Source organism: Anneissia japonica, unplaced genomic scaffold (assembly GCF_011630105.1).
Source record: "Anneissia japonica isolate Jap-2015-1 unplaced genomic scaffold, ASM1163010v1 scaffold287716_len795978_cov209, whole genome shotgun sequence".
Lineage (NCBI taxonomy): Eukaryota > Metazoa > Echinodermata > Crinoidea > Comatulida > Comatulidae > Anneissia > Anneissia japonica.
Window position 1 is genome coordinate 729,664 of NW_022756589.1, and position 13,123 is coordinate 742,786.

General features: G+C 30.5%; 1 protein-coding gene across 2 annotated transcripts in view; it reads left to right on the forward strand.

Annotated features, from left to right (window-relative positions):
• The window catches only part of LOC117124263 (sestrin-1-like), a 56,374-nt gene that overhangs the window by 20,796 nt on the left and 22,455 nt on the right, over positions 1–13,123 (forward strand). Inside the window, exons 1-2 of one of the 2 annotated variants that reach the window (XM_033270421.1) lie at positions 7,748–8,055; positions 11,802–11,867. In XM_033270421.1, the coding sequence (XP_033126312.1) occupies positions 7,846–8,055; positions 11,802–11,867 (276 nt within the window). In that variant the 5' untranslated portion in view covers positions 7,748–7,845. Of the gene's footprint in view, positions 1–7,747; positions 8,056–11,801; positions 11,868–13,123 lie in introns of those variants that run through there. The other variant, XM_033270420.1, reaches the window with a different exon arrangement.

A 13,123-nucleotide genomic window follows, 5' to 3' on the forward strand; every position in this document is an offset into this window, starting at 1 on the left:
GTCATGTTTTGTATCTAGTTGAAGTTCTTCATTCATTGGTACAGTACTAGAGTGTTTGAAAACCTGTACTCTATATTTGAACTAAATAATGCCAATAGTTCAAACCAAGAATGTGAACTCTGTAGGTTGTATGCATTGGCTATGTAATAAGTTGCAGTTAGGATTTTTCTGAAAGACCTAAAAAGATAGACTCTGATATTCAATCATAGACTGTCACATAAATTTACTCCCCTAAAAATAAATTAAATTTATTTGATACTTTTGAAGCTAAATATATATATATTCATAGTTGTATTGTCGCTTGCATTTAATTCCAGGATCCTGGGTTCAAATCCTTCAAAAACCAATATTTTCTCTCAAAAAACTGCAGTCTGTTAGCCTCATGTGAAACCGGGTTTATGGAGCCTCACTTCCATAATGTAGAGATTCATTCACAGCTGAATACTTAATTGGATATTCAACAGTGCAACAACATTTACAGTATCTACCAAAAGTGTGGCCGCTAACTACAGCCTTAACACTGGCGCTGGTTCGAGCTGGTCCTCGCATAGGGTTCATGTGCTGGAACCAAGTCTTAAAATGGAGGTCTAGTGTACACATCTGGCTTGTGTGCACTTTAAAGAACCCATTAACTCTTTCAAAAGCGTAGGGGTTACTCCGATGCTATGGTTCAATTCAGCCCCTGACGTGGAAAGATGTAAACATGTACTAGAAGCGGCCCTTTGCGGCGGCTGAGGTAGTAGCCCATACACAATTCAGCACAATGACACTGCAAGTTATGAATTATTCTTTTACCTTTATCTAACTACCGTACTCGCGTGAATTTGAGGGGCGCTATTCAAACAGGGCGCTTATGAAAACAGAGTGGAAATTGAGGGGGCGCTTATGGAAATAGATGAAAATTGAAGGGGTGCTTATGGAAAATTCAAGACGCACTTTTTTTTTAAATCGAAGATAAACGAATGGTTTTGGTGAAGAAAAAGTAATCGTCAAGAGAGCATGGCTCATGACAAGAATGTTGGGGTATTCAAGAGGGGAGCTTATTCAAACGGGGCGCTTATTCGCGCGAGTACGGTATACAATTCTTATCAAAATGCAAGTGCATTTTTTTCTTTTCCACAATTTGCATCTCATAAATGATTGAGCTGTCTATTAATTTTTCTTTATTCTTACATTTCGAATTTTAAATCCTTACCATCCATCATTTTCCATCTATACCTCATTAGACTTTCTTATTATTCCATAATTTTCCAATTAACTTTACATTAGCCATTACTATTATTAATAACTTCATACCATTATATTAAATTGATTTAATTATATATGGTAATTTAATTCTCACAATTATTCAATATCAATTCTGATTGGTTGGATTTTGAAAGGTACCTGAATAATTTAATGCTGATTGTCGGTAATCCTATTTATTGTAAAGTGAAAGAGTGAGTGCTTAATGGTGGTAGTTCTGGTCTTCAGTATGCTAACTTCTGAAGAAATCATTGAAAGAATGTACAAGTTTTCAGGAGCATAAGAATGATATGCATGATTTGTGTGTAAAGTGCAGCATCTATCAAAAGAGCAAGTATAGATCATTAAAGCTATCCAGGCTGCCTGACAAGTTACAAGTGAATCTTCTTGCATATTAAGTTGGTGTAAGTAACGCAGGAATGTAGAGTGCCTACCATAGATTGGGTCTTAAAGTGGGATCACTAGACTCAAAATTCTCTGCTTTATGATCATAAGTATTTAGACATTCTAATCATGTGCAGCGATTATATTACAGTATCTATCGTAGGAGAAAAATATAAGTGCTTGCATTAGACATCATTTTTTAAGAAGCCTTGATTTAGAATAATAATTATGCAGTAGTTAATGTTGCCTCGAGTTCTACGCTTTTTACTAATGGATGGGGTACAGGTAGGTACAGTGTAAAATTTGTTGAATTTTAGTAAAATTATAAATGCTTTTGTAAGAATATTTTTGTTCAGATTTAGACAATTAACTGTATCTTTACAATAAAATTTGAAATTAATCCTCTTAATTATTGGTTTATGTATTTAATCCCAATAATATGATTTTTTTTTCATGCAATGACAAATACAGTACAAAAAATCAGGTAAAATATACAATTAAACAGAGCCTGAGGATTACTAGCAAACTGAATCAATATCTGAAGAATCTCCTTAATATCCACATGCCATTCTCACAACAATCAATACATTTAGGCTTAAACATAATAGCTAAATAATCATCTACTTAAATTACTATAATATTTTGTACTACTGAACTTTAATGATACTCTAATGAGTTAACAATAAATATATCCATTCTAATACCAAATGGATACAACTAATTAATTTTGATCAGGAATAACCCGCATATTTGTACCAAATGGATACAACTTGAAATTAATTTTGATCAGGAATAACCCGCATATCAAACTGATATATTCTATAGTATTTAACATGTTGACGGCCAGACCTTTTTTTTAAGGTTCCTTCCCGTGTGCCAAAACAAGTTTACATGTACAAACATACTTTTTTGAAATTTTATCTAGTCATATATCATCAAAATGATGTGTAATAAATTGGTGGGAAAATATTAGGGGACGAGTAAACTCGTCGACGACACTCTGATAGAACGTTTTATTGACTGCCAAGTGCGAGTTATCTCTTCTGCTTTTTGCATGGGTTGGTATATGTTCAAAGGGCGCCCCCCTCCCCCACTTGTGCCGCTCGAGTGTACTACCGGCAACATAAGACAACAAACATAATACTTCATATGTACGTTATCGTCTAGGTGTATCTTCCCCGAACTACCAGCCGTCGATTCTGTGGTTTTACAATGTATAACAAAGAAGTTATACGCTAGAATGTTACCCCGATTCTGACGAGTATACTCGTCCCTCGCGCCCTCAGCAACACCCTGTGGGCGAGTATACTCGTCACTGGCAGCTAACATGTTAAATTCTGTGGATTCAGCGTAGAAGTTTCATATTTTACCCACAATTTCCAAAAAAAATGTAATCAAAGATTTAAGATTCAAAACTTTATTCTCATCCAATTCTGGATATTCCATTGCTTGCATACATTCAATCATTGCACAAGATATAAAGATATAGAAAGGGTAGAAACTGAGCGCAAGTAGTCATAAACTTTTTCTTTGACATTCAACACAGTAATATATTCAAATTAATACGTTTATTTGGTACAAAGTACATTCTGATATAGACCTTTATGCAATTAACACTTATTAAATGATATCTTATGTATATATTACATAGTCTTTATTGTTCATAACTTTTTTTTAGAATTGAAATTTAAGATTAATAAATAATGAAAGGATATGGAAAGTGATATAAAAAGTTGATCAATAAAAAACGAAACATGATCTATGTGGATTTACGTAAGCTTTCATCTTGTCACCAACATGATTTAGTCTTCATCATGTTGATGTTCTGGCATCATTTGCTATGAGAGTTGCACAAACAACATATATAAATCAACATTAGTGTTTGGTTTGATGTTGATAAATATATTGTTAATCCATATAAAAACCAGATGGAATTATGTGAAAGTTTAAGCAAAAGATTGATATTATTGTTTTCCTTGTGATAAAGATCTACCCTGGATGCATGTACTGTAGGGAAATTAAGTAAATCATCATAAATGTAACAGATCCGGGTTTATGTAATGTGTGCCACAGTCCCAACATGATCGTCACAGAAAATCGTTCTTACAATTCATCTCCTGATCATCTTGATGTTAATGCATCTTAGCTACAGTATTATTATTTTTCCATTTAAATTTATATCTACATTTTAGTATAGTTGTTAGGGAAGTTTTATTCATTTTTCAGTGTTTTTATTTAAAGTCTTTAACATGAACTTCTTGTTTAAAGTCAGGCTGCAGAGGGGAAAAAATTGATATATTAATATAGAAATGATTTTTCTAAGACACAAAAGTATTGTTTGACGAAAAAGTTGGGAACAGTTTACTAACATACAGATTTTTGAATATCCTTAAATGTGTCCTTTACTTTTTCATTTTGATGATGCCATTATGGTCAAAAATTTTGTTTAAAAGTTGCAAGTCAAAATCTGCTGTGTTTAGGTGTTATGTCTATGGGAGGTGAATTTTCTTCCAGTCATGAATTGACATGACATTGTTTTTTGTGTCATATCTTGGTTATTCTTATGATCAATCATTCTCCAATTATCAGATCACTATCAGATCTTGCGGATCACCTAATTCATCGGTGACGAATTTAAGTCTAGTGTTATTGTATTTTTGCTATTTGTGTTGCTTTTATTTGTTGTTTTTCTTGTTGCTTTTGTTATCTTGTTGATATAACTATACGTTAAGATTGAAATAGTAAGAATGAATTGTGGAAAATATTGGATTTAATTTAAAAGTTGCATTTGATAAATTACTTTAATGATTAATTTTAAAATTTTGAAAACTGAATATAGAATAAATTTATTAAAATTACAAAATTCAACAAACTACTTTCACATCTAATTATATTAAATGTGTATAATACAAGAATAATCATAGTAATAATAATAAATAAATATTTTGAAAATGAATGAAGTATAATATCATACTTATTATTGAACGATCATTATGGTACATTAAATATTGACCGAGAAAAATGATAAAGGGAGAAAGATGAAATTAAATAGAATCTTGCGGAATTATTAATTCAATTTTTTTCTGTATGAGCAGCGAAATGCAGATAAATCTAGGTCAATCAATATGGTATTGATGTCATCAAGAACGTTGTAGACATGTTGGAGCAAGACAATGATGTCATTAATAATACCTAAGATTTTAACAGATATAAATATTTGAAAAGTAAGGGAACTCACTCTTAGCTAGTCTTAAAACTAAACCCTCGATTTGTAGTTTTAAAACTAATTTTCTCTGATCTTTGTAAAGTCTAGTAACTTGACATATTGTCGAGCTTTATTCTTGGCACTTATTAAATTAAAATTTTACCTCTATTTTTAAACATTTTGCTTGTCATTTAACATTACTATTTTTGCAGTTATTACTAATATAACTATTATTATTACTTTTATTGCTGTAATTGTTATTGTTATATTTATTGTTTATTAAAACTAATTTTTATATCATTATTTTACCTCAGTTTATAAAATTTGATGTATCTAGTTTATTTTATTTTATGTTCAACCGATTATTGTTAATAATACTGCTATTTTAAAAGAGGTCAAACTTAATGAACATTCTTTAAACTTATTCATCGACCTATTGTTATTAATACCATTATTTTAAATGGGAGTCAGTAAGTTCTTTGAACTTACTGACTTCCATCCACACATGTTTTGTTTTTATTTTTTGAATTATTGTAAATTTTATTAAATTATTTTTTAATTAAATTATTGTGAATATTATTTTGTGTGAGGAAAAACTTAAAGAAAAGAAAGAAAAAAAGAAAGAGAAAAGGAAAGAAAAAGGAATTAAAAGAAATGGGGAAATACTTAGAACGTAAAAGAAAAGGGAAAAGAAATGAAAAGTACATAAAAAAGTAAAAGAAAAATAGAAATAATGCAGGGCAATAAGTTTTTCTCAAAAATCTAATCATCGTTGTATAAACTGATGAAGATATTTACGTTACCAAGTGTTCTAATGGAATATTGATTATATTGCTATAGTATTAGCAAAATATGTACATACTACGTTTGAGATTTGATGTTTGTGAGAGAGCAAGTAGGCCTACTTCATAACTGATAACTTCAAGTAATGAGATTATAGTATTTAACGTAAGCTCTGGTAAGAGTTAAGTTTTCTATGAAACTCTTTAGTTTGTGGAGGGTCATGTATTTGATATGCAGTTTAATGTTTGTCGCCATTTTGAAATGGCTCGAATTTATAATGCAACTAAATGTCCACAGCAGAATGCAATTTTCAGTGACTGTCCACTTGATTGTTTAGTAAATATTAGCTATAAAAAAAATGTCTTACCTATGTGTGTTTCAGTAGCCGATCCAGTGAGGTTTTGACGAACCCCCTCTGATATAAAAAAAATACTTGGTCCTGGCATAGATAAAAATAAGGGATGCCCACCTAGGCGTAATTACGTAGATCGGATAGGCTAGAGCCTAACCTTAAATTAAATACGGTAAAATGTAAAACACTATTTTTGGTTCAACCAAGGTTTGTCATCATAAATCCTGTTTTTGTACCAAAGTATGTTCTTCAGATCTAGGCTAGGCCTATGTATTCGTTGTATGTATCATATGTGTTAACACAGATGGACAATTCCGCATGTTATAACTGGCGACTGAAAGCAAATCATTTGAATTGGCAGCATACCTCTTTCGGGATCGGAATGAAATAATATTTTTTTTTATTCATTTTTTTTCTCTATGTATACAAACATACAGTATTAGGCCTGTTTACATTATCAAGAATAAGAAAAAAAATCACCTTTTCAAGCGGGGTGGGGGGGGGAGAACCTTAAATTTACTTACTTAAAATAACTTAACAATCATTAATTTGGGAAAGCACATTTCCAACCTTCTAAGAATCAAAATTTCCTGAGAACGCCCTCCCTTTTCATTTTTTTTTTTTTTTTGACAAATTTTGAACATCTTGCTTCAAATCCTGAATCTGTCCCTGTTTGTATCAGAGTATGTGTCAATATTAAATCAATCAAAGAATAATAACTACAGTACTGTATACACATTTTTAGGTGTTTTTGTGAAGTGAACTACCCCCTCTATAGTTAACATTTACTTTCCTTTGAAATGTAATGTTTAGTGTACCCTCAATTATTGTGGACAGACAGTTGCCATACCAGCCTGAACATGTTAACTGTAGTGCCAACTACAGGAATATAATTGCTACTTCTCCTGTTTTTTTAATATCCGCCATGAAATACGTAATGTGTTTTGGAATGGAAGGATATAAATACTTCATATTGACGTAGTAGTAGACCTACACCCACACATCCATACTTAAAGTGAGAAAGAAAATTATGAATTTTTCATTAGGTAATTGAACTTAAAAGGTTTCAATAAAAAATATAATTATATACATTTTTATTTATACTAAATTAAAATAGTATTGTATTATTTTTTTTAATGTAATGTTAATTTTTTTGTGTTGGGTTAGCACTCTTGTCTATAAAAAATATGTAATTAAAACATTTACAAAATAATTATAATTTGGAACATTTTATATTAGGTTGAATTGAGAAAAAATGGACTGTATTGTTAAAAGAGCTGACAATTTCACATTATTTCTGTTTCTTTAAAATTAATCGAAAATAAATAATTTAAAAAAAAACCCAAATATTTTTCCTGATCACTTTTACTATATAAATTTATGTGACATATTTTGCAAATAATGACATAAAGTTTAACAAGTGACCATATTATTATTATTGCATCATTGCTAAAATATTCCCTCTTTACATTGAAGTTCTATGATCAGAATCACCTCATATGGACTATTCCATTTTTTATGTAGGGAGAGTAATTTTTTATTTAAATATAGAATACTAATTAAACGGTAAAGTGCTATAGTGCAGAATTTCAATTTAAGTTTTATATTGAGACCAATATGTTATAAGATCCCTACATTTAAATTTGATATTATCTGTACATAGTCAAAATTTAACAGTAATAATTAGAGGTGAAGTGCAGTGAAGCGTTAAGATTTGCTTGCAGGTGGTATGAATATGCATGAGGGGAATATTCCATTCAGTGACAGTTGAGTTGAAATGCTGAATGGAAGCTGGTCTAGTCAGCTGTTGAGTGGGGTGATGCAATAGGTTTGGTAAAAACAGGAACAAGAAACAAAAGCACATTTTGTGATCGGTATGATGTGTGACCAAACCTTGTTCATGCCACCTTGTCTGTGTAATAGTAACAAGGATCAGGTAGTTGATTGTGAGTTTGATAGAATCATGGGTAGACATGTATGTTACCAGGAAGAGAAGCAATTGAGAGAGATGCTGCAAAGTCAAGACATGGTTGATTACAATGTCAATAGCCTAGATCTTGCTGATGCTAATCTAAGGAAGATGCAGGTATTGTACTGTATATATATACACTGCAGTTGTGTCTGTTCACTGATGTATTATTATTATATACACTTCAATTTTAGGTAGTATAAACCACTATAATAAAACAATAATAAAATTATCATTATTTATTATACAATATTATTAGTTGGTTATAAATGGAACTTTTATATCTTTATGTACATAAATTTTATTAATTTCTTTTTCATATCCGTGAATAATATTTGGAAATTAGTGCATTTTTAGATTTAAAAATAGACAGATTTTAATTAAAAATAAGACGCAATGAAGTGTTATTAAATTTTAATTTGATCAATTGGGTTTTCTGAATTTTTATATTTATTAATTGTAGATCAGAATCTAACTGAATATATATACTAATTTCTTGTTTAAAAGTTTTGTCGGATTTATGCCTCATTTAATTTGGCGTTTTTACTTATTTAAGTGTATATCCTTTTTGTTAAACTTGGCCATGTGTTAGCACTTTTTTCTGTGGTAGTGCTGACTAAATTGCTGCCTCACACCACAATAAATACTTTGAATTTTAAAAAACCACAATTTTTATCTCTCCTAGATAGAAAACCACATTTTTGCTGCGAAGCAGCCAATTCATATTCTTGACAGCAATTTGACCTCTGAAAGGTCATTGTTTGTCAAAAAACGAGTGCCTAAGACGACTGAAAAGCGAGTTTCTTTCTTTCGTTCTGCCGGGTAAAATCAATTACTTTAGGCGACGTTTGTAGACTAACCTACTCGTACCAACGTCCGCTTGTGGCGCTAGCCTTATTCTACACTAGGCCTAGACTAGCTAGGATGGTATAGGCCTAGCCTTGAAGACGAAGGTCCCAATGAAAAACAACGTCGCTCTTTGATAGCTAACTTTGTCTATTTAACATCACAATAATTCATTATTAGACCTATAGTTGTTTTTTGAATTGTACTCCACAAATCTCAGCCGATACCTCCCACAACTGGCTAACGTCTCTATCTGTTGTCGTGACGTCATGGCTCGCTGGCTCACACACTTGAGATATTATATTATTATTATATGTCTCGTACTTGTGATCAAATAACACGCTGGCTCGCACTTTGGCAACACTCTTTGGCAGTCAACTCGCCCCTAGAAAACCCGCCCTTGGAAACTTGCCCCATAAAAAAATGTACACTTCCTAGACCATGCAGTCTTCAAAATATAAATTGTAACCTGTAAAAAAAAATGATGAAAGGCTAGAACCCAGACCTCTGGCAAACATCTCAACAACCAAGCAAAAGCTCTGAACTTGCATACATTATTATGATAGGATTTGCTGAACTTTTTCTAACCTTTTTTTTATAGTTTTATTGCTCTCTCAGTAATCTCTACTTATCTGAACTATTGCCTATTATATTATCTTACCTGTATATAATAATGATAAATTTTATATTCAATGTGATAAGGCCATTCAACAAGAGACTCTGCTACATGAGGCACAAAAGGAGAATTTTAAATGCTTAAAAAATAATATAACTTTATTAAAAATTGTATTATTAAAAATTATATTAATTATATATAATTTTAAAAAAATTTGTAGTATTTTAAACACAAGTATTGTACATTTTGGAAAATTTAAGATTATATATTGAGAAGATAGCAATTTACGGTTTATCTATCTTAGATAATTTATAATATGGATTTTGTATATTATATTTTAACAAAACGCTATGCTATACAGTGTTCTCTCAGTCCTTGTGTGTAACCCATAGAGGCATTGTGTAGGGCTATGTAATACAGATTACAGATAGATATAATATAAATAAAATTATTATTAAACATGGAGTAATTACCAGTATTTAAATATAAATTAATGTACTATTTTTGGACATCCAAGTTTTATGTAAATAGATACGTTTATTAACTGTAGCTTGGGGGATAATGATGTATTTTTACCAAATTATGTTATATAGAAGGCTATGCTATACTTTACAACTTATTAATAGTTGGTCATGCCTTTAGTTTAATAGACTTGAATTTGTATTAGATTTCATTTAGAAGCTGCAATCATTCTTTAGATAAGGTAGTATTACTTCTTGTTACCTTGTATTCCAATATTTATTAAGCAAAGAAAACACTATATTGGTCAACGAGCTATAAGAAAAGCCATGCTTTTCAAGACTGCCCCTTTCAAAATAGAGGTTACTCCGTAGGAGATAAGCATAATGCTGTATCTATATAGAAATTAAAAGATAGACAATGTAGATGGTTATCATACAGAAAGATTATATAAATGAATTGTCTTTTGAAATTGCTTATTATAAGCATATTAAATGTTGGTCAATGAAATATAATGTACTTGGATTTGACTTTGTTGTGAGATTTTTTTTTTTCATTATAAACTACCAAAATATAAAAAATATAATGTTATTAAAATTATATACTGGTAATTTTGATTTGTAACATTTTGAAACAGCCATGAAGCACTTCTTTGGCAATCAATTGTTTTCTTTACTTCAAACCAGTTACAGTATTTGGCAAAGCACTTTGTCCTCATGTCCATTTTAAGGTCGATGACCAGCGTAGCAGTTTTTGTGGCAACAGTTCAACTATTGTAGAGAAAACTTGTAATACCATAAGCCTTGACTATTGCACAGGATTAATTATTCAATGATATTTTGCAGTGTCATTCTTAATTATAATCAATGTGTGTTAATTGCATTATCATTTACGTCACTAGAATAAAAAGTTATAAAATTTTATGTAATTCATCTATTTTGCTATGGTAAAGTTAGGTAAGTTGATATCTCCAGTGTATTTTGGAAGGATGTGAGAGAAAGGGATGTCGATGTAAAAGAAAATGGAATAGTGAATTGTGAGGGAAAAGAATGCAAGAGAAAGGAATGAGAGACTAAAAAGGATATAAGAAAAGGAGGATATGAATTATGCAATGTGAAAATATATGTTAGATAAGAAGATATGAATAAGAAAATTCTGATATCTGAACAGATGTGAGAAAAAAAATATGAGAGTTGTTTAATTTGGGAGAAGTTATAGGAGAGAAAAAGAAATTAATTAAGAAAAGGGATCTGAGAAAAAGTGGGAGAGCTGAGAAAAAGTGGGAGAGCTTAAAAAAATAATAAATAGCAAAAAGAAAGTAGAAATGAAGAAAAAGTATAAAGTAATGCAAATAAGTAGAAAACCATGTCACTTTGTGAAGGTTATTTAAAAAATATGGAAATTATTAGCTTTTCCGTTGAGATTGTAACTTGCGCATGTTTGATCTATTTGTCATTAAATTCACCTCCTTTTGACGCAATCATAGATGTTTTTTCTGAGAATTCTGTTTGTTTCCTAAAGTACACCAGGAAAAATCATTCTTGTATGTTGTGAAAAATTAGAATTGTCAATGTAACATCTGGTTTATAAATCTAATTTTTTTTTTTACAGTATTTCCTTTTGAACTTTGAACTTTCTTACTATATCTTGTATTCATGTTTTCTTTTTTTGCATTACTTAGAATTTAGTTCCTAACCATGAATATTAACAGACATTTTTATAATTTAATAATGAATGTATCATTTTTATGTAGTTAATAATCTGTCATCTTCATGATGATGAAAACAATTCCAACTAGGAATTGCAATGTAGTTTTTCAACTTCAACCAAAATGAAATTTGTTCTTCCATATGTTTTCCGTTTTGTTACCATTTGTCTATTTGCAATAGACTTTTTCCATGGTTTCAAATGCATTAAGGATGGGCATTTTTCTATCTTTCAGGAGCACAATATTCCAATTCCACGACAACAAAACGAAGGTGCTACCAGCTTCATTCCACACAAAGAGGTAAGGAATTCTGTAAAAAATTTTAGAAGTAAAATTAAATGTATTTATAAATGGAAACTTGAATTCTTTGGCAATACAACTTGGTGGCCATCGACTATTCAGCTACTTTTAAACCTATAGATATATATCAAGGTGAATCAGAACTTGCTAAAGACTCACTTTAGTTTATCAACGGTACAGGGACAGCTTAAGTAAGTATAATAATTATAATTTACAAGTACATTAGCAGCTAATACATTTCAAGGAAAAGGAGCACAATATTCCAATTCCATAACAACTAAACGAAGGTGCTTTATCAATTTTTTATTGATAAACTTAAAAGTTTCCACAAACACTCCAAGAGATTTTTTTTTTTTTAGTCATATCAGCTGTTCCAATTACCGTATATTTATACATGTTCTCTACACAATGGAATTTTCCACTGACCCTTGACATGTGAATGATGCATTGATGATATCTAATAGGTTTGCTCAGCCATGGTCATTAATGCAGTATTGTCTATTATTCCAATATCATTTTTATACCGTGGCCAAGTAGGGAAAAAAACTGGTTTCTCATCTTAACTCTATTTTACGGCCTTTTATTTGGCTGTCACCTTTTTCCAATCTAGTCATTATGTTGATATTAACACCGATTCAGACCAACTTGAGGAGTATGAATATTAATTTTGGAAACTATGGATGCAGTGGTGGGACAGGCTAGGAGAGGGGATGTGCAAAAGTTTTAAAATATAGATGTTAATAAATTAAATTATTGTGCCAAAGTTTATTTTAAATACATTTTTTTTTAATGAATCAATTTTATTAACCATATGTTGAAAGTTAAGATAATAATATTGTTTTTGTGAAAAAAGAAAAACTATTCTCCCCTTCACTTCCCAAAATACAGTATTAGGTTAAAAGTGTCAATCTAATAAATTTTTATTGGCCTTTTTATGAGACCTTTGTATGAGGCTTTTTAATATTATTGAAGTAGTGATAAACTTTATTAAAGATTAAAAAACATCTTGAATCAAGAGAAGTTGGTAGAGGTACAGTACTTACAATAACTAGAGCAATGTACAAAATTTGATTTTAGTGTAATTGTCAATCTGGACTATTTTTTGGTTTCAGTTATGACACACACCATGTGTGTTGTATAATGTATCGTTTTCATGTAGAATATTTATGATAGACAACCACATAGAGAGAGCAATGCTGACTCAACTTCGGGGAGCAAGATTCCAAAGTCTGTCGCATTTTTCTTGCACTTTTATT